Source organism: Penicillium solitum (genome assembly GCF_028829755.1).
Source record: "Penicillium solitum strain IBT 25940 chromosome Unknown utg000002l_segment0_segment0, whole genome shotgun sequence".
In the NCBI taxonomy this organism is placed as follows: domain Eukaryota; kingdom Fungi; phylum Ascomycota; class Eurotiomycetes; order Eurotiales; family Aspergillaceae; genus Penicillium; species Penicillium solitum.
In genome coordinates, this window is record NW_027072122.1 from 712,818 (window position 1) to 731,709 (window position 18,892).

The 18,892-nt window shown below is 50.0% G+C and overlaps 8 protein-coding genes across 8 annotated transcripts; 3 read left to right on the plus strand and 5 right to left on the minus strand.

Annotated features, from left to right (window-relative positions):
- Positions 1-1,385: 1,385 nt before the first annotated feature.
- On the minus strand, positions 1,386-2,317 carry N7455_003899 (p24 family protein; the record flags this gene model as incomplete). Its single annotated transcript, XM_065604619.1, has 4 exons — positions 1,386-1,396; positions 1,523-1,802; positions 1,871-2,059; positions 2,171-2,317. 4 exons carry the CDS (start codon positions 2,315-2,317, stop codon positions 1,386-1,388), a joined length of 627 nt encoding a protein of 208 aa, XP_065462170.1.
- A 204-nt stretch (positions 2,318-2,521) lies between these two features.
- Positions 2,522-6,868, minus strand: N7455_003900 (ubiquitin-specific protease UBP15). The gene is made up of 10 exons (XM_065604620.1): positions 6,686-6,868; positions 6,501-6,621; positions 6,201-6,332; positions 5,953-6,111; positions 5,707-5,896; positions 5,549-5,657; positions 4,556-5,483; positions 3,371-4,497; positions 2,879-3,314; positions 2,522-2,815 (listed from the first exon to the last, which is right to left on the minus strand). The coding sequence occupies exons 1-10, from the start codon at positions 6,692-6,694 to the stop codon at positions 2,706-2,708; spliced, it is 3,321 nt and encodes a 1,106-aa protein (XP_065462171.1). The 5' UTR covers positions 6,695-6,868; the 3' UTR covers positions 2,522-2,705.
- A 540-nt stretch (positions 6,869-7,408) lies between these two features.
- Positions 7,409-9,154, plus strand: N7455_003901 (protein kinase PKP2). The gene is made up of 4 exons (XM_040959413.2): positions 7,409-7,689; positions 7,755-7,874; positions 7,945-8,227; positions 8,283-9,154. The coding sequence occupies exons 1-4, from the start codon at positions 7,559-7,561 to the stop codon at positions 9,072-9,074; spliced, it is 1,326 nt and encodes a 441-aa protein (XP_040810127.2). The 5' UTR covers positions 7,409-7,558; the 3' UTR covers positions 9,075-9,154.
- A 370-nt stretch (positions 9,155-9,524) lies between these two features.
- N7455_003902 (YqaE/Pmp3 family membrane protein) lies at positions 9,525-10,016 on the plus strand (the record flags this gene model as incomplete). The annotated part of the gene is made up of 3 exons (XM_040959467.1): positions 9,525-9,573; positions 9,705-9,780; positions 9,842-10,016. The coding sequence occupies 3 exons, from the start codon at positions 9,525-9,527 to the stop codon at positions 10,014-10,016; spliced, it is 300 nt and encodes a 99-aa protein (XP_040810084.1).
- Positions 10,017-10,346: 330 nt separating this feature from the next.
- Positions 10,347-11,270, minus strand: N7455_003903 (signal peptidase complex subunit SPC3; the record flags this gene model as incomplete). Its single annotated transcript, XM_040959469.2, has 2 exons — positions 11,101-11,270; positions 10,347-10,992 (listed from the first exon to the last, which is right to left on the minus strand). The coding sequence occupies exons 1-2, from the start codon at positions 11,244-11,246 to the stop codon at positions 10,347-10,349; spliced, it is 792 nt and encodes a 263-aa protein (XP_040810142.1). The 5' UTR covers positions 11,247-11,270.
- A 270-nt stretch (positions 11,271-11,540) lies between these two features.
- Positions 11,541-12,188, plus strand: N7455_003904 (gamma-glutamylcyclotransferase family protein; the record flags this gene model as incomplete). The annotated part of the gene is made up of 2 exons (XM_040959416.2): positions 11,541-11,568; positions 11,617-12,188. 2 exons carry the CDS (start codon positions 11,541-11,543, stop codon positions 12,186-12,188), a joined length of 600 nt encoding a protein of 199 aa, XP_040810093.2.
- Positions 12,189-12,511: 323 nt separating this feature from the next.
- N7455_003905 (uncharacterized protein) lies at positions 12,512-16,514 on the minus strand (the record flags this gene model as incomplete). Its single annotated transcript, XM_065604621.1, has 5 exons — positions 12,512-14,468; positions 14,525-15,630; positions 15,688-15,748; positions 15,822-16,096; positions 16,284-16,514. 5 exons carry the CDS (start codon positions 16,512-16,514, stop codon positions 12,512-12,514), a joined length of 3,630 nt encoding a protein of 1,209 aa, XP_065462172.1.
- An 833-nt stretch (positions 16,515-17,347) lies between these two features.
- On the minus strand, positions 17,348-18,462 carry N7455_003906 (eukaryotic translation initiation factor 4E; the record flags this gene model as incomplete). Its single annotated transcript, XM_040959396.2, has 3 exons — positions 17,348-17,543; positions 17,604-18,353; positions 18,428-18,462. The coding sequence occupies 3 exons, from the start codon at positions 18,460-18,462 to the stop codon at positions 17,348-17,350; spliced, it is 981 nt and encodes a 326-aa protein (XP_040810161.1).
- Positions 18,463-18,892: the final 430 nt, after the last annotated feature.

The following is an 18,892-nucleotide window of genomic DNA, read 5'->3' on the forward strand; positions in this document are numbered from 1 at the left end:
GTAGACACCCGAGGTTGACAATTCCTAGTGCGTATCAAATGATATCACACCGCAGCCTCTGACGGCGATCCCTACGATGTATTGTAAGCCAAAGGAGTACGAAGGTATACTATGTACCTATTTTGCACATCGTAGCGAGCATATGATATCACTGGCAGCAATTTAGCTGCACGGAGCCGATTCTTACCGGCACCGTCTCACGTCATGGGCCCTTGCCCTGGATGTCCAGCAACAACCTATCTCCACACATTTGTTATTGGCATTCCTATGATTTGGCTGCACGCTCTTGTACATTGCGGGCCAGGACGAGAAGCCAAAAACCTGTTTTGGACAGGACATCGGCCTCGATAGTATTATGTACAACATTGCCCCTTAGCCGGACAGCACTCAACACGCTAGCATTCATCAATGCATCTGGACTTGTGTTTACCATCTTTCCTAGCATCATATATAGATAAGACAACGTCTAACTGACGTACGAAACCGGTCCGAAACTAACTAGTATGATCAGTATGTGAGCTTTCGCCTCTGCTCTGCGCTCTGGTCGCAAATATATGCTGCAAGTCATTCCACATACTCCTTTTCACATAATAATGGAGACTTTCCTTCGCTCAGAAACAGGTTCCATCACTGCGAGCATTCAGTACCCGGTTCCCCGGCTGCACGGTCATCCCGGATGGTAGGTGCCGGGAGAGGCGCGAGGCATGAGAACGGGTCCAGCACAATATCGACGCACTTTTTCATCAGCCTCGACTCAGCAAAAGACCGTCTAGGCTCGCCGATGGAAACCTTCGTTCGAACATAAACCGGTTCTATCCATGCGAACATACAACATGCAGCAACGATCGCCCTCGCCTCCCCGGCTCCGCTATGGTTCAGTGCTTATTGATGCTCAGCGACAGACGACCTGACCTTCTATTTGGAGACTTTCCTTCGACGGAATCCGGTTATACCCCTGTGACCATGGACTAGAGAGCCTGAGGCGTACAACATATAGCATTGAGCATCTCGAGCATGGAGCACAGAGCTTGGGGCGTACAGCGTACACCATCGGGCATCTCGAGCATGCAGTTCCCCGGTGTATTTTGAGCCTGGTGTGTCAATGGATCTTCCCTTAGTGGTAAGTCCCCCTACAGTCATTGACCCTCACCTTGAACCCGAGTTGCCTTTAAGAACCAAATATTCACCTCAATTGCTTTCTTTTGGCATGTCATACGATCAGCAGCCACCTCGGCTCGAAGCCAACTACTATACCGAGTATATTTCTCAATTTTAGTCCAGACAGACAAGAACATCATAGATTTTTCAACAGAAATAACTAGGCCAACACGCCAATATAAAAGGTAGTAAAATGCATCATATTATTGTTCATGCTCATGCTCACATCACACGTAACCTGTTTCAAAAGAATGTTATTTAATCATCCACCAAATGGGATAGACAACAGCGGCAAAACAGTCCAGACACGACCATGCCTTGCGCCTATATCGAACCCTCAAACACGGGGGAAAAGTGAACATACCTTTCCGGGCACCTTGGAAGAAGAAGCGCACAACAAAGACCTGCAACGCAGCCATGGAAACCATCATCAAAGACTCGATCACACTGAAGTTGAAAATCCGACGCTCGGTACTCCGAACGGTACTGAAGTTACGGTTCTCACGTGTGCGGAAGTACTTCTGGTTGCGGGAGACGGTGGAGAGCTGCGCGGAGAGCTTGTAGATAGACTCCTCCAGACTGGAGGTTTGTTCGGGGCTAGCACCCTGACGGGAGGGAAGCTGGGCGCGCTGTTCGTTCTCGACCTGTATGTTACAATGGCTCAATTAGTATTTGTTCACTGCTTCCTTGAGTCGGCGGATATGAAACGTACGGCGATCTCGAAGTCGACCATCTTCTCGGCGAAGGTGGACATCTCATTGTTGAAGCAGAAGGTGTACTCGCCGACGCTCTGGGCAGTGAAGACAAAGTCGCCCTGGCGCTCCTTTGTGCCGTCTAGAACGATCTTGCCGCCCGGTGCGGTGACGGAGTAGTCGACATCGAACGAACCGCCGGATTGGACCTGCATTGTACAATATCAGCATTTGGCACCACACCGTGTACCCATAATTCCACAACCAAAATATTTATCATAGAATGAATGTGTTATAGCTGGATAATCAATTGGACGTACCGCGAAGTAGAAGGCCACTTTGGCGTTGCTCTGCTCAACGTTCGTGAAGAAGCATGCTTTCTCATTCGCTTCGAGTCTGTAGGTGAGGGCGGTTGCGGTCACGGATGAGACCAGGGAGGCCAGGCCGGCGAAAAGAGCGAACCGCATTGTGAGAAAGATGTACCGAGAGGGGACCGTTGAACTGGGGGATGATATCCGCGTCAGGAGATGGCGTTCTGGCCAACTTTGTGTTCCGCTGTTTGATTTGTTTGCATCCACCCAAATAAACTTCCGTATATATCGACTAAGTCGACTCTTGACTACTTCATGAGTCTATTTTGTAAATGGGATGCACGACAATTGAGAAAATAGACAATCTGCACTCATAATATAGACGGAATGTCTTCTACTGCGGCTGGTTACATAAAATAGTACGAGAAAAAAAAAAGAGAAAGGCATGATCATCACATCAGGGTGTTGCTGCTCATGTACCGGATTGCAGCATACAGCCCTCCATCAACTCATAACCCCCCAGCGCCATGGCTTTAACAATCGTTTAACGAATAGAGAATCCATCACTCTTGCCCCAGAAGCTGCGGTTCTTGTTGGGATGATCAAGACCCAGGAAGTCGTCGGCACCAGCCGCTACATCTGACAAGATATCACCTGAGAGGGGTTTAGTCAGTCCGAAAGAAGATTTTCTAATGAGATCGAAAGAGAAACACTCACCATCTTCGAGATACTTGGCGTTAGAGAATGATGCCCGGGGGACCACGGCGAACTTGATCTTCTCAAAGTTCTTGCCCTTGATCTGTGTGCGAGCGGAAAGACGTTTCTTTGTCTCCGCGAAAAGTTCTCCAGGCTTCACAACAAACTTGAAGGGGATTCCGTGAGTGCGGTTGGGTTCGCGATCGAAGCTGAATACGCCAATGGTGCGGTCCTCGGCGTCCAACTTCAATTCCTCCGATGGGATCTTTTCGGCGTAGAGCGTGGCGTACTCATTAATGGCAGCCACGTTTTGTTCTTCCCGAAGCTCTTTGTAGACCTTTCCACTGTGTGTTTCGGCAATCCGGATGGGTTCATCGCCCAGCTCCAACTTCTGTTGCAACGCAGACAGAAGATCTGCCACGGTGCCACTGCGGGGAACCAAGAGCTCAACAATCTCCTACTTAAATGTTAGCCAAATCCCAGCGTCACGGAGAGGGAATCCTTAACACGAACCTCCTTGGTAACGCCATCGGGGAGCCAGGTCACTTTGAAGCACTTCTTACTCTCATAGTCAGTCAAACTCATGTCCAGCACCTCGTAGTACAAAGCGTCTGCCCGATGCATGGTGTACCCGTAGGCACCATATTGACCGTTGAGAATTTGTGAGAGGTTCTGATTGACGTTGCGCTTCAGGAAAGGCTTGGCCTTGCCAGTACTGGCCATCACGGGTGCGAATCGAAGATGAGTCTCGTCCACCTTAAGATGCTCACCAACCTTCTTGGCGAACTGGTCATAGGTCATCTTGCGGCTGAGAGTCAAGTAGAAAGTATCTCCTTCATTGGTCTTGATCGGGGCGAATTGAACTTCCATGCGGTTCAACAGGTAATCGTAGAATTGCCGAGCGTCTGTGTAAAGTGCTGAGGGTGGCAGTTCGGACTCCTTGATTGCGCGCTGGAAGGTAATGATGTCGCCGTCCTGAATTTCAGATTGCTGGAAAGTCTGCTTCGGTTTCATAACGTCGATCATGGTATGTTTGATCTCTTCGAACAGCAAGAACTCTGTACCGGCCGGCCAATCCATCTTGGAAAGAATTGTCGGGGCCAGTTCGCTCACCTTCTGGCTCTTTTGAACGTAGACAGAGCAAACACCAGTCAATGTCTGGGCCGTGATGTCAAAGTTCTTGAGGAAAATGAGAATCGAATCATTATCGGGCCACGAAGTAGGCTTTCCGTCCGCGCCGGTCGGTGCCACCTCCATCCACAAGCGGAAGAGCTGGCCTTTAGTGCCGTATTTGTTGTACGCCTCCTCAACAGTCATCTCTGGATCGCGGATCACCTGATCGGGTCGGGTTGTCTTGTTCTGACGGTTTACCATGACCCAGAATCGAATGGATTCCGGCTTAAGGCCTCGTTCTTCGGCGATTTCCTGTGCAAATTCGCTGACTTTCTTTGCCCGAAGAATCTTGTATGGAGTGGGAAGGGCCGGATCGTCCGCGGGTAGGTCATTGCTAGTCAGATCGAAGCCGTGGTGGTTTCGGAATGCATCCTCATTGAGAACGCCAACATTCATGTAAAGGTGGGCTTCTTCTCTCTCTTTCTTCCGACGCAACATCTCCACCCGGTCCTCAGACATACGCTTCTCTATTTTAAGATTAGCCAACCGGTCAATTCTCCAAAGAAGAGGAATCTCTGGACGTACCAATGTGAGAGGGCACATCATCCTTTGTGACTGGTAATAATACATTATCCTGTTTCGTCTTCCGGATGTACACCAACATGTAGGCGTTGTTTGTGCGAATAGCCGATCGCCCTCCAGTCGCTCCGTTCGTGCGTTGCTGGGAGTCTCCGTAGTTCTCATCGAGGACCTCTTTGTCAGTAGCTCGGTTGACTCGGTCATCATCAAAGCGGTACCAGTGTCCATCCTTGGTGGGCTTCAGGAAGGCATAGTAATGTCCAGCATCGAGGTTACCGCTGTGGACGAGAACACCGTGCAATTGGTAAACCCAGGACTCCGACTTGTCAGCGCCCTCAGAAAGGTACGGGGCCGCATCGAACTCCATAGGGAATGTGTGATAATCATTGACCTTAGCCATCATGTCAAGGTTGAGGTCGTACTCGAAACGTTTGAGGTGAAGATGCAGAACGGGAGGGAAGCTTTCGAAGATGACGCCCTTCTTGGCGTCCTGCAGACCGTATGGCTGCCCAGCTTCGTACTTGTTCTCTCCCTCCAGCGTCTCAACCTGAATGTAATCCCTGAAGCTGTCGTCTAAGGTTTTGTTGCCTCGAACATTGAGTTGAATATCCCAGAAGTCTTCCACGCGGGAAGACTCGTAATCGACATTGATGCAAGAAATATACGTTTTGGTTTTTCCGACAAACAGATCAGGTAGAACCTTTTCTGCAACGGTACCTTTCATCTTGTGCTCCAATCTTTCCATGAGCTTCCGTGAGAGCTCCTGTACATCTTGCTGTTCAAAGATCTGGCTGGACTGCCAGCCAAAAGACGCGGTGAGCTCAGTTGTGGAAACAGCAACATCGTTGGTCTGCAGGTTGTAAAATAGTCTCTGGAGGGCCCACGCGCTGTTCTCACGGGAAGCTTCCTGGTCAGTCGGTATTTGGTAGACGGCCTAAGGATTTCCATTAGTCTCAGTAGTTAGGGGGGGGGGGGGCAATCGAAGTTTTCTTTTCGTACCTTGCGGAAAGCATTTGTGAAATAGAGCGACTGCAAAAGTGAGTTCAAGTAGCATGTAGCTCCCTGGTTCCTCAATCCTACCATTCCAGTCTCCTTCTTCGAGTCGTAACTAAAAAGAAGTTAGTTTCACTCGGTCAAACTTCCCGGAGAGAACACACTTTTGGAAACTGTGCCACAAGACACCCGTGGGATCTTTCACTACGCGAACATAGGCCGTGACAATTGCCTCGTCATCTTGCACCAACGGGACAGATTTTCCCTCCCACGCGTGGCTGAACAGACCTTTGAGGTCGGAAAATCGAGTGAAACCCCAGTCTCCTTCCTCGGCCGTAAAACGGTGGGTTGCAACTAAAATCCAACTCAGCATTCTAATCAAACAATCCCTTAGGAATTGAATATCTTACCGTGGTGTGTATAAATGGAAGGATCGTTCACATTCGACAACACCAGCGCGAACTGCACACAAGCGTACCAGTTCTCCGGTGGTCCACCTTCCCACGCATGTTCGAGGTAAAACGAGGCGAATTCGGTCTGGTTTCCGTACGGGGAAAAAGAGGATGCGCCTATTCTCGAGTCAGATCCAATGCCAGCACAGAGCCATAAGAGCCAAATCCCGGCAAAGAGATTTCAGGTACTCACCACGGGGAGTCACCGCATCGGAAGATGGGTCCGTGTGACTTGCGCTCCATCTTCCGCCAGTCTGACAAGCGCCATGTGTTGTGGACTTCGTCTAGGGTTTCGAGGTCCGAGTTCTTGGGGAGGACCTTTGCCATCATCGCCGCGTCTGTGTCCATCGTCTTGATTAGCGACCACTCAATACCGACAAGCAAACAGGGTGTATATTTTCTCGAGGGCGATCTCATTCAGGTGCCATGCTTTGTCCAGTTCACCCGTCAAACCGCCCTCCTGATTGTGGTTTAAGGAACGGGAAAAAAAGCAACAAAGAACATACGATCATCTGCGGTCGGTGCGGACTCAGGCTCGTCGGATCCCGACCGGGAAACGACGACGACATCGGTCTTTTCGGCAGGGTATTGGTCATAATCATCGACAAGCATGTCGTTCTCCGCGAGCTGGTAGAACAGGGTTAGGTCCAATGACGACACTAGCGAGGGGCACGGTCGGGGGATCTCTCACGTTTTCCATCGCGGAAAGCGCCTTCCCGTCCCGGAAGGCGTCAGGGTTTGTATTTTAAGGAAGTTTTGTGAATAAAAAGACAGAATGTTGGAAAGAAATACACTGTAGAGCCTGGTGGTGGAGGAAATTCGTCTGAACCCGCAAAATAATAAGGGCCGGAGCTAGCGGTGGCGGAGCCTCGAGGGCTCGGCAGTGATATTGAAAGGATGTTGTTTATAAGATCTGTCTTTGATTAGATGCTTATTTATAGTGTTCATATAGCTGTTTTTCACTAAGCTCTGACTTTTCTCTCTCTCCCTATCGAATTGAAATCAATTAGTTTGTTTAATTGGTAGTGTGCAATAATATATGCAGGAGTACCTAGGTGCGGAGTATACGGTGAAGAAAGCCCTATTTTGTACCAGTCTGATTTATCGATGATGTACGGGAGTAGATAGCGTAGATAGATACATATGTATGTTTTAGTTCTGTATGCCAATCCATATGTGTATCTCTTTGCATGCTCTCAAATCATCCAAATTTCCCCAGTTCACTCTCAGATGATCCAAAGGATCCATGAGCCGATGATGCGTTAGCCCCAAGTCCGTGCGAGTTGCCTCAGATCCGAGGTAAGTTGGGATGGGAACTCAAATCGTATGACATTGGCATTTGCGGTGTTTTGAAACACATATATAAAGACCTCGGGATATATATGGATTATGGATATATATATATATATGACGAGCAAAACAAAACTGACCCAAAGCATAACAAGTCTGTTGGTGTCACATGCTTCCAAGATTGACTCACCGCCCGGCAACCCCAAACTCTGGAACTCCCAACTACGCGCGTGCACAAGATAGTGAGCACTTATATGGTCTTGGTACTTATTGAATGAGTGCATGGAGCACAATGAGGTTGACTTATCCAGCTAGAAGCTGGCAGCTTCTCCAATCTCCCTTGAAACGCTGCTATTCTGGAGCTCACAGCCCGCCACCATGGCGGCCAGTTTCTGCAGTAGATGAGTATGGATGACTCTCGTTGATAAAGCTTAAAATGGTACATAATACTGACTGGGATGTACTGGTAGATGGGTGGAACGAGCTATTCGACCTATCAGTCTTCGTCAGTTGACCTTTTTTGGTCGCACCTTGACCGAACCACGACTCATCAGTTCCGCAAACTATGTGCGGACTGAGCTACCTACTCGGTAAGTTGGGAGACAATCTGCAGAATTCCCCCCAAAAAAGCAAAAATTCTGACCATGGTCTGTTGAATAGCCTTGCGCATCGTCTGCGAGACATCCAGCAACTACCGTATGTGGTAGTTGCCAATCCGCATCTCACCCTTGTATACGAACTGTACTACAAAGCATTTGAGCGGGCTCGGGTAGTTCCTGAGATCCGTAGCCTTGATGATAATGACCGTTTTTGTGATATCCTGAAAGAAATGCTACGGGAGCATCTGATTGCGATTCCCAACCTGGCGATGGGAGTGCTGGAATGCCGCAATCTCGCTCCGGCAGACGAAATGGATCGGTTAATGAACACACTTTTGCGAGCGGTATGTAAGGTCGACCTCTGATCTGCCTCCTAGCTGACAATTATCTCCTCGGTAGCGAATCTCTCGCCGAGTCATCGCAGAGCAACACCTAGCTCTAACCGAAACCTTCAACTCGCCATGGCATTTCCCCGATTCCCACGACCGAACCGACATGAACGCAGACTTCGTGGGTGAAGTGTTCCTAAAGTGCAAGGCGAAGGAGGTAGTCGAGCGATGTGGGAAGGTCGCACAGGATCTAATGCGGAACATATCAGGGTTGACTCAGATCCCCGCGATCACCGTCAAGGGCCATGTCGACGCGACCTTCCCGTATATTTTGAGCCACTTGGAATATATCATCGGAGAACTTCTCCGCAACTCAGTACAAGCAGTGATGGAGAAATATCAGGATTCAACCGAACCCCCACCACCCATCGAAGTGCTCGTGTGCGAGACCCCGCAGCATGTGATAATGCGCATATCTGATCAAGGAGGAGGAATCCCTCGAGAGATTTTGCCGTATCTGTGGTCCTTCAGCAAGGGGCCTCGCACGCAATCGCGGCTGGAAAATCTTGGACAGGTCCCTGCAATGGCGGCGACGATGCAAGAACTGCAAGTGTCACACGACCATAAACACACCGGCCGGGATTCATACCATGAAGGATCTCTGGACACGTTGACATCACGACCACCCAATCTCCGTCTGGGGATGGGTCTCCCCATGAGCCGAGTTTATGCTGAATATTGGGCAGGCAGTTTGGAACTGCACAGTCTCGAAGGGTATGGAGTGGACGCATTTTTGCAGATCTCAAAGCTTGGCAACAAGAACGAGCAAGTTACAACCCGGGCGGCGATTGATGCGGTGTAAGAACTTGATACGGAATCTTACAGGAAATTTATTCCCAGTACCTCTACATCTGTTCCAAGTCCGTCCAACGTACCTGCCTGTACCTGCCTGTACCTGCCCGGTCAAGTGTACTTGCCATGTACACCTGGGCACAGACACCAGCCACATCTGTTGACTGTGGCATGTGGCGGTGACAGTTCGGGATGACGTCATGATCTGTTCCAGCAAATCAGCTTCACGGCTGCCTCAGCCCTACCTGGCTCCCTTTCAAATCCCAGTCGTGACGTCGTGGTCAAGATCAAGATGAAACACCTTAACTCCCCTGCGGATGACAACATTCCTATTTATATCTTCATCCTCCTCTTTGCAATCCTCCTCCTCAGTTTTCTGGCCACTACCGATTTCAGACCTTGATCTGCCAAACCTGAACAAAAACACCACATATATCAAACATCAAACACCACCACAATCATGGCCGGCGCTTGCTCGACGCTCTGTTTGATTATCATCACCTTATTCAGTAAGTCGACACTTTCTGCTACCTGAAAAACCTCCAAAAAAAAACTACCCCACATGGTGGTCCCTGGTCGCCCCTCAATCTACATGTATCAACCCATCCCCACCAGAATGACCCGCTAACAAACCAAACAGTTCCTCCTCTTGGTGTCTTTATGATTGCAGGCTGCGGAGTTGATTTCTGGATCAACGTCCTGCTCACAATTCTCGGGTGAGTGTTATACTAGATACCCATACTCCCGTTGTATTCGAAAACTAACCATATCTTCTAGCTACTTCCCCGGACACATCCATGCCTTCTATTTGGAATACGTCTATTATGATCGTCGCGATCGCGATCCACTGACTCGTGCCTCTCAACGACCCGCACCGGGCGTCTACTCCGACCGCATCCAGAATGGAGGCCATCGCCATACACCCGCAGACCTTAATTACGGTACCGTGTGATTTTCTTTCGATACCTCCGAATTCTCTTCTTCGACATGCTTGACCCCGTCCGTCGACGGTCGGCATTCTCTACGACTTTGAACCTAAGCGAGTCTCTACCTCTTCTGTATCCATAGCGTCGATCCTTGTTCTTCACTCGAGTGTAACTGGACCCCTCTGAAACAATAAATAAAACAAGAAGGATTGGTTTCCACTCCAATGACGATGCGTTTCATATGTATCATTTTTCAAAATGCAACTGTAGGAGGTGAGCATTCTAGAAGCTCCCAAAAGTAAATAAAAAAAATAAGGTAGATCCCAACTCCGAATCTCAACAGACCTAACCAAAGCTTATACACTCGCCTTCTCCACCTTCTCCGCCTCCCTAGCCCTCTTCTCCGCAGCAGCCTTCTTATTATCCTTCACCGCGGGGAAATCAAAAGGCTCACTACTAACAATATTCCCCTCAGTCCTAGGCGCAGCACCAGTACCAGGCGCCCACAACAAAGCCCCAACCCAAGGCTGAACATTCCAACCAACATGAAGAGTAACATTCTGACGCTCCGCCAGACGACCAGAGATATCACTAATCTGATACTTACCCTTCTGACCACGGAGTCTCAGAACACCGGGCGCAAGAGCCTCCTTCTTACTCTTAGCCGCCTTAGCGGACTTAGCATGGCGCTTCGCATTCCTCTTCGCAGCAGACACAGCCTCGGATGTAACGGACGAGGGAAGAAGCGCGAGGACTTGGTCTTTGAGGATATCCCATGAATACGGCGACGGGGTCGCGGGGATGACAATGTCCCAGATGATGGACTCCGAGAGGCGGGCTTGCGAGCCGGGGATATCGGAGGAGGAGTAGGTAGCGTAGACGTAGACGAAGAGCTGTTTTGTGTTCCAGTTGAAGAGGGGGCTTAGGTCGGTGTCCAGGTCGAAGCGGAGCTGGGCGTATTCTTCGCGTTTGGTGGAGTAGTAGTTTGGTCGGCCTCTGGCACTGGAAATGGGTATTAGTAAATGGGGGGTTGTTTGTTTTTTTATATCTTTTTTGTCCCGGGGGAGTGTAGGGTTGGAGGGAGAATGGGAGATCGCGATTTCAACTTACACCTGGACGTTCTTCAGTTGCACGGAGGCATTGGCCTCGTCTGCTGGGAAGAGGGTGACCGAGACGGCTGCCAGTGCGCTGACGACCAGCGCGACTGTAGTGAAGAAGCCGAATACGGACTGGATGCGGTTCAAGGAGGAATGCATGGTGTGTTTGGGGTCGAATTGAGAAGATGAAGCCAGCTGGGCCTGTTTGGATGTTTGGGTCTTATCGATAAGCGGCAGCTATAGACCGGGGCCTGTCATCTCCGCATAGATAACCCATTGGCTTCTGCCTTCTCTCTTTTATGACTTTCTTTATACACTAAGCTTGAGCTGGACTTGGAAATCCATATAGTATCTCATTTCCATAGAATTCACTATCTCTGACCCTCACTCAACCCTCACCCAAGAACCAACAAACGCACCAAGACCAACCCCAACCCCACACCAAACACAATAATGGGCGACCACGTCCTCTTCTTCTATGGTAAGTCCCTCTCGAATCAAGAGAAAGCAAAAGCTAAAAATCTTATAGGAACCCTAATGGTCCCCCAAATCCTGTACAAAGTAATCCACGGCAAGGCAAACCCAGAACCCTGGCAAAAAGCCATGCTCCGCTTCCAACCCGCAATTTTACACGGGTACCGACGACACCGGGTGCAGGACGCCGATTTCCCAGGCATCGCGGCAGTGCCAAAGCCAGCAGCTGAGACGGAGAAGTCATCTGATCCGAAAACCAACGCTGGGACATCAGTTATAGGAACCCTGGTGTCGGGACTAACAGACGGCGACATTTACCGACTGGATAGGTTCGAGGGGTCTGATTATGACAAGAGAACGGTTGTTGTGCGCCTGCTGCGGGAGTCGCATGGTGATAACGGCCAGTCTGGCGAGGGGAGTACTGCTGAGAGCCAGCTGCGCGAAATGCTGAATGCGGCGGGTGTCGAGGTTACTGATAAGGGGAAGGAGGAGGAGATTTCGGCTGTGACTTATGTGTGGACTGCTGGGAAGGATCTGCTCGAGGATACGGAATGGGATTTTGAGTCGTTTAGGAGTGATAAGATGGCGTGGTGGGTTGGGGTTGGGGCGAATGAGAGTGAGTGGTAGCTCATTCATGTGTCTGATCATATGTAGTTATTATTGGTACTTGGCCGAAAAATAACGATTAAATTCGCATTGCGATGCGGACGATGGTATATGATGCTATGGTTGTAAAGACATGAAGGGAAAAAAACACCATCCTTCTTTCATCGAACGCCGACGCAGGGCTATGCGCGGGACATGCCATGACGCACACGGATTAAAACGCTAAAACAACAGTGAACATATTTGATTCATGAAGTAGAGGGTCAGTTCCGGTCCAGCCGGTACTGTGTTCAGATGTCGAGATTATCTTAGACAATAGGGTTGTATCACTAGGATGAACAGACTCATCTCTTTCGCGAAGGGCCTCGTGGGCTGTGTTTCCTTCGTTCTTTTCTTGTAGGGGGCGGTGTGTCTCGTACTCCGGGCTCTTCTTGGCTACCGGGTACTTGGATGATGGGTTCCTCCCTTGGTGGAGCAACATGGCGATTCTGCGACTTTGTGTCTGCAGGTGGGTTCGAGGATGACTTTTGTGGTTTTGAGTGTTTTTCGGTAGGTAAGAGATGCATCTGGTCCGCGGTTGAATCTTCACTCGAGTCTTCAGACTTTGAATTGGCAGTCTTCACAGGGTCCTTTGAAGGATCTGTATCATGCTGAGACTCAGGTACCACATCGACATCTGCAATTTCTTCTTGACATGGAAGGGGCGGGCCAAGCAGGAATGAAACGGGTCGTCTGGCTGCCATGACTGGTTCATCGGCTTCCCGCTGTTCCTCGTACAGCTCGTCCAGGAACTTGCCAAAACGGTATCTCAGGAGACCAGAGCCTAGTGGCGGCCAGTCATCGGTAGAACTCATACTCCGCTGGAGCACCTTCGTGATGAACCAATCAGGACTTTGAACAAACTTCTCCAAGTATGCGAGCAGATAAAGACCGCAGTCCCAGAAATTGGGCTGAAGGGGGATGTCGCGTGCTCGCATGCCCTTAATTTCGGTTGGGTCGAGTTCCACGCCGCGTTTAGACTCTGCTTCACGGCAGATGTACTCGCGGAGGATTTTGATGGTGGGGGAGCGAGGCATGTCGAGGGAGTCAAATGTGATGATTGTTGTTTGGTTGGGATCCAGCTTCAACCCAGATCTCTTCTTCTTGGATTTGTGCGTCGGTTGCGACGCCGCGGCCTGATCTTGGGCGAGCTTTTGGGCGGCGAATTTGGAGAGATTTGGGGGTTGGAGTGGGTGCTGGTCGGGTGCATCCCGGATCGCATGCTCATCCCGCTCAATCTGCAGGGAAGCAGGGTCTCCACTGGTCTCAGATCCCTTTCGAATCTCACGGGATTGACGGGCCTTGTCAGAAGCGTTGGGCTCTGACTTTGACCTCGGTTCCGGCTCAGGGGTCTCTTCAATTTCCTGGATCTCACTCTCAGACGCATTGGATGATTCTTTCTGTAGAGTCGGTGTTTGAACCGGCTCTACGCCGCTGGCAGAACCAAGAGACAAACTTGGCAAGTTGCAAATAATTGCAACATACCAATGCGCACTCTCATTGATGGGAACGACGATATAATCATAACTGAAGAGATCGACGTTCCGAGTCCACTTCTCAACACCACCGTAGTTGATCCCACGGTCCCCCCGTGGGGTGTTCGTGAGAGTTGCAAAGAGGTAGGTGTTGAAGAAGTAGATTCGTTTCGCGGCCTCTTTGTTGGTGCGTTCGAGGTGGTCCTGAAGGAAACGCATGTACAGGGCGATCAGGTTATCGTTCAGGAAGTCATCCCGAAGTAACCGTTCACGATCGCCGAGGGTGACCTCGGCCTTCTTCTTTCCGTTTCGCGGATACACCAACGGTTTCTTCCACTTGTACCTGAAAGAATCATCTCTGAGAAGTGAGCCCAAGTGTGCTTCGGATGCAATGTCTCCATTCGACACGCCGGGCTTGTTAGCGACACGGCGGGTAGACGACCGGGTTTCATGTTCCGGTGGGTTGATGGTAGATCGAATATCGACTTCAGCGCCGTTATCAAGAGGGAGGGAATTCTGTTGCTCTTTGGCATATGCTTGAGAATCAATGCCATTTCCATATTTTCCCTTTTCCTGAGCAGAGCGTTTGATCTCAAGTAGATTCACATTGTTGACTTCACCATAGTCATCTCTCAAGGACTTTGAAAGTTTGGGTCGTCGCGAGGGAGGAGGAGAGTGCGCAGGATCGGGATCTTCCACCAAGTCATCAAGAAGTCGCTTCTTGGGCAGCTTGTTCTCCTGTGGGAATTGCTTTTCGTATTTCAAAAAAGCCTTGTCCATCCATTTCCTGTTTCAATGTTAGTAAACTGCGAACTCAACTAAAAGATAGCCAATAAAACCTACATCTCCTTCATAGGACGCTGGGCCTTGGTATTGACTTGTTTCAACACTTCTAGGAACTTGAATCTTTCGTCGGTGGTCCAAAACTCAACGTCGAGCTGGTCGTCTGCTTGGACGGAACTCTGTAGCATTTTGATTCTCACTTTCCGGCTGGGGGGCTCGCCAATGATGATTTGACGAATTTGCTGAAAAGGTATTGATATCGTGTTACCCTGGCCGAGTGCATTCTCACGAAGTTCAAGGCCTTCCTCGTTTGAATAAATTGAGACGAATTCCTTCATGTCGCAAGATTTGCCGAAGGAGCCGGTTCGGAAGTAGCGCAATAGGTGTTTCTTATCAGAGTTCTTTTGAGAGACCTTGGCCTTTTTTGCGGCCGGTGATGGCGAAAAGTCTGGGGTTCGGGTATCGGACGGGGAGTGTTTTCGAGTCGTTGGTGATGTGTGCATTCCGGGTTTGGATGGGAGAGTGGTTTGAATTTGTGTTCCTGAGAAGGATCTCGGTACTGGATGTGTGGTGGTGTCGCCCTGAAGCTCATCTGGACTTTCTCTGCCGTTGACAGGACGATGGATGTTCGTCGAAGGAACTGCAGTGCGATTCCGGCCAGCTCTCTTTGGTCCATCTTCAATGCTCCCAATAACAACGGCCTCATTAGTCTGGTTAGATTTGTCGTTAACCTGAGGCAGACGGGGATCCGCAGATCTCGCCTGACGGCGTTGCTGTGCTGCTGTTCCGGTGAACCTTTCATCCCGAGAGTCCACAGAAGAGAATTGGCCATGCTGAGGACGAATAGAGCTTTGCGCTACTTTAATGTCATTCTCCGCGTCCCTGGAACCTTCATGTCGGTTGCGACGAGGTGCATTTGGGCGGGAGAGAGAGGGCTGTTCCAATTGATCCATGGCTGGGTTCACTTGGGCTGTGAGGTCGATGGCTTCACTAGTTTCACTCTGGCGTCGCATCTTGGTAGGCCGACTCGACTCTTCGAACTCATCTTCAGAGTGGCGCGACTTCATCCGTGAAGTTTGTTGATTTGATCCTCCGTAAGAACGGACCGGCCCGCTGCTTCGGGCATTCTGTGAAAGTTTGTCCACGGGGGACGGCGCGAAGCTAGACTGTGACCGAGGATCAGATGGGATGTTATAGTCATGAATATAAATGCGGGCATTTACCCCTGGCTTCTTGTTCCTAGCATGAAATGCTCCGGGCTTTATCTTGACGGCGTTAGAGTCACTATCAAGCACACAAAAAAAAGCTGGTTAGCCACAATATCTCGAACGACTCCACACACACTCGTAGAACATACGGATATCTGGCTCCGAGCAAACGAGCCTCATCTTGCCGATTCTGAGAATCCTTCTGCTGGTCCTTGTTCAACATCGGCGACGAATCACCCTGCCTGGGAATGGGTGGGGGTATCAGCATTTGCCTGCCGGCGGGGAAAGGCGGTGGGTTCCGATGGGACATGGCTAACCGGGTAATGGGACTGAGGAAAGGGTGGAAGGGACGTGTGCGCAACGGTTCGTCTGCGGTTGTAGATCCAGTTGGGGACGAAAAAGTATCGACATAACTATGAACAACCTGATAAAATCAATTAGTCCCAAGTTAAATATGTGAGGATAGCTTGCAACAAGAAAACATGCAGAGAGCCAAGAGATAAGTGCGCAAGACGAGGAGATTGCGTAGGGTCGAATTATCAAAAAGCAATATGCACGGCCAAAGAGCAAATATTGGCGGGACGCGCATGGAGATACGGAAGCATACACACCGTTGGAAGAGGAGCGATCCCAGCGTTTTTGGGAGAAGTGGTTTCAGTCAGGTTGATTTTGTCAGATAGCAGAGTAAAGGGATTGCGACCAGATCCATCTGATCGAGAACGAGGAGGGGTCGAGGGCGGTGGTCGAGCCTGTTGAGCAGCAGATCGTTGATCTTCGGTCTCGCGTTGGCGTCGCGGTGACAAGTTAGAGAAGAGGTCGACTAGGTTTTTAAACACAGGCATGAAGGCAGCCACAAGGTCATGACAATCTGCAGTGCATAGATCCCATTCCAATTGATTGTTTGTCTAATGTCTCTTTTTTTTTCCTTCATTCATGGGACGCAAGTACGCCGCATCGTCATCTGAGCCCTAGGGCGGTCAGCATTGATTGACGCCTGAGGATTTAGGCATTACGTAGACATTCACTGTTTGATATCTTGGAATATTGGAATAGATGAATAGGTTCAATATGTTCCAAGGGGTTGGTTGCATTGTCCGAGTGATTTACTTTATTCATACCTTTCTGCCTTATTGGCACTATTCACAACAATAGCTCGATGCCCCAATAGCCCAATAGCGTGAACAATAAAACAACCCGACATAGTTACCAGGGTGTCTGGCTTGCATATAGTTTATTATGCCCATATCGCCAGGACCATACACAAATACCTTGGATCACCTTTTGCATACATAGCTGTAGTTAGGATATCTAGCAGAGCCCTAACGTCGAATAGACTAAGTCTAAGTGAAAGGGCTCTACTTCACAGAAGAAACCAATTCATCACGCAAAGGATAGACAATACTCCCAGGCGAGAAAACCAATAGCAGCTGGTGCTGCATTCATGTTGGGTACATAAAGGAAAAACATCACGCATGAGCTCGGTAGACACAAAAAAAAGAAACACATAGCACAGATGAGTTCACTCAAGACATAAATCAAATCAAACCGCTTAGTTCGCCTCGATGCCCCACCGCCCCTAAGACCCAAACGCGTCCCAATGATTCGTGATTGAAGGTTTTTTTTTTTTCGGGTTTACTATACAGGGCCCAAGGCCAGGCTGGGATCATGGATCCGTTCATAGGGCCACAGCCGGTTTAGCCTTGTCCGAGTCATCTTGGCCTGTACGCCGCCGTTCTTGATGACCGGTGCCAGTGGCAGTCTTGTCGTGGCGAGCCTGGTCAATAGCAGAACGCTGTGCAATACTGTCGTCGTGGCTCTTCCAGATGATGTTGGTGTCTGCCGGGAAAGAAAGCAGGCGCTTGATCGTTTCTCTGGAGTCAAGTTAGATATACCGCACAGTGGTAAGATAAAGCAAGATTTTTTGTACATACCTGATCTTGATGTTGCGCCCCCCGTCAATCCTCGTCCAAACACTCAAAACATCCTCACCACCTCGCACGCTCAGCACAGCGCCGCATACTTCATCCCCGGCCTCCGCAAACTGGTCCCCAACCATAGCCAAGAGGAGATCCTCCCAGTATCGATCGGAAACCCCCTTCTTGAAACGTACGATCCACTTACCTCCCCGCTTGTTCGCCTCATCTTCCCAGACGGGGCGAATCCCCTTCTTGAAGATATGGTAGTCGGAAACCGTAGGAAGAAGAGAGGGACGTTTAAGATGAGAGTACACCGCCCAGAAGCTCTCTACCGAAGATATCGAAGCGAGCGGCACGGTGGACTTTTCATAGTCGGAGTATTTGGGTGTCGGGGGGCGGTACCAGACGATCCACGTAGACTTCAACGGGTGCTCACCAGGAGCAGCGACAGATTGGTTCTCAAAGGCCTTGCGGGTAGCCTCATCGTGTTCCAAGGGTACCTCCCGTCCGGGTGTTTTCAACTCGGAGCCACCGGGAGTCTTCGGCGCACCGAAAGAGGCGAATGCGCCGGACCCTAGGCCGAAGGCGGAGGAGGCATTGGTGGATGGGGAGGAAACGCCGCCGGATAATGGGGATATTGCGTTAAATGGATTCGAGCGGCCGTGCGAGCTGTCGGGTCCGAACCGCTTGGATGGGCGGGGCAGTTCGACACGGGCACTGTCTTTCGCGTCCGCTCCGGACGTAGACAGGGACAACTTGGACGAGCTAATCAAAGGGGGAAAAAAACACCGATATAAGTTACAATGGTCAACCTGGGTGAGGAGGGGCACACGACTAACTTTGTCCGGCGGGTCCACAGGTTTGCATTATCCATCGCGGCGGGTGAGAAGACTGCCCGAGACACGAGCGGTCATCAGGGGGAAAAGAAAGGATCCGTAAGAAGCGTTACACAGAGAGATGAGACGCCGGCGCTATTATCTCAGTGACGTAGTATAGTGGCAGATGGCGGGAAATTCCTGAGGAATAAGAAATTCGAGGGAGGGAAATCCAGGGAAAGTAAGTGAGTTCGAACGAGGGTAATAGGGAGGATATTGGTAATGCTGGTTTTTAAAAAAGAAATATCGAAATAGAGAAACAAATGTATAGAGGGGGAATCAGGTTGAAGGGGAAAAGTGTCGATATGAATCGGAGACTCGACTGCAGTTTGGAGGAGCAGCTGTCCTGACCAATCAGAGTCAGGTGAGCCCCATTTTCGCCTGCAGCCCGCACCGTCTTTTTTCCAGTTTTCCCTTTTTCTTTCGTTT

Coding starts and splice junctions, on each gene's coding strand:
- N7455_003900 (XM_065604620.1), bottom strand. Junction 5,484..5,548: donor TCACAAATGCTTTCCGCAAG/GTACGAAAAGAA, acceptor GGAAATCCTTAG/GCCGTCTACCAAATACCGAC. Junction 3,315..3,370: donor CCGATGGCGTTACCAAGGAG/GTTCGTGTTAAG, acceptor ACATTTAAGTAG/GAGATTGTTGAGCTCTTGGT.
- N7455_003901 (XM_040959413.2), top strand. CDS start 7,559: ATGAGTGCATGGAGCACAATGAGGTTGACTTATCCAGCTAGAAGCTGG. Junction 7,875..7,944: donor CGGACTGAGCTACCTACTCG/GTAAGTTGGGAG, acceptor TCTGTTGAATAG/CCTTGCGCATCGTCTGCGAG. Junction 8,228..8,282: donor TGAACACACTTTTGCGAGCG/GTATGTAAGGTC, acceptor TCTCCTCGGTAG/CGAATCTCTCGCCGAGTCAT.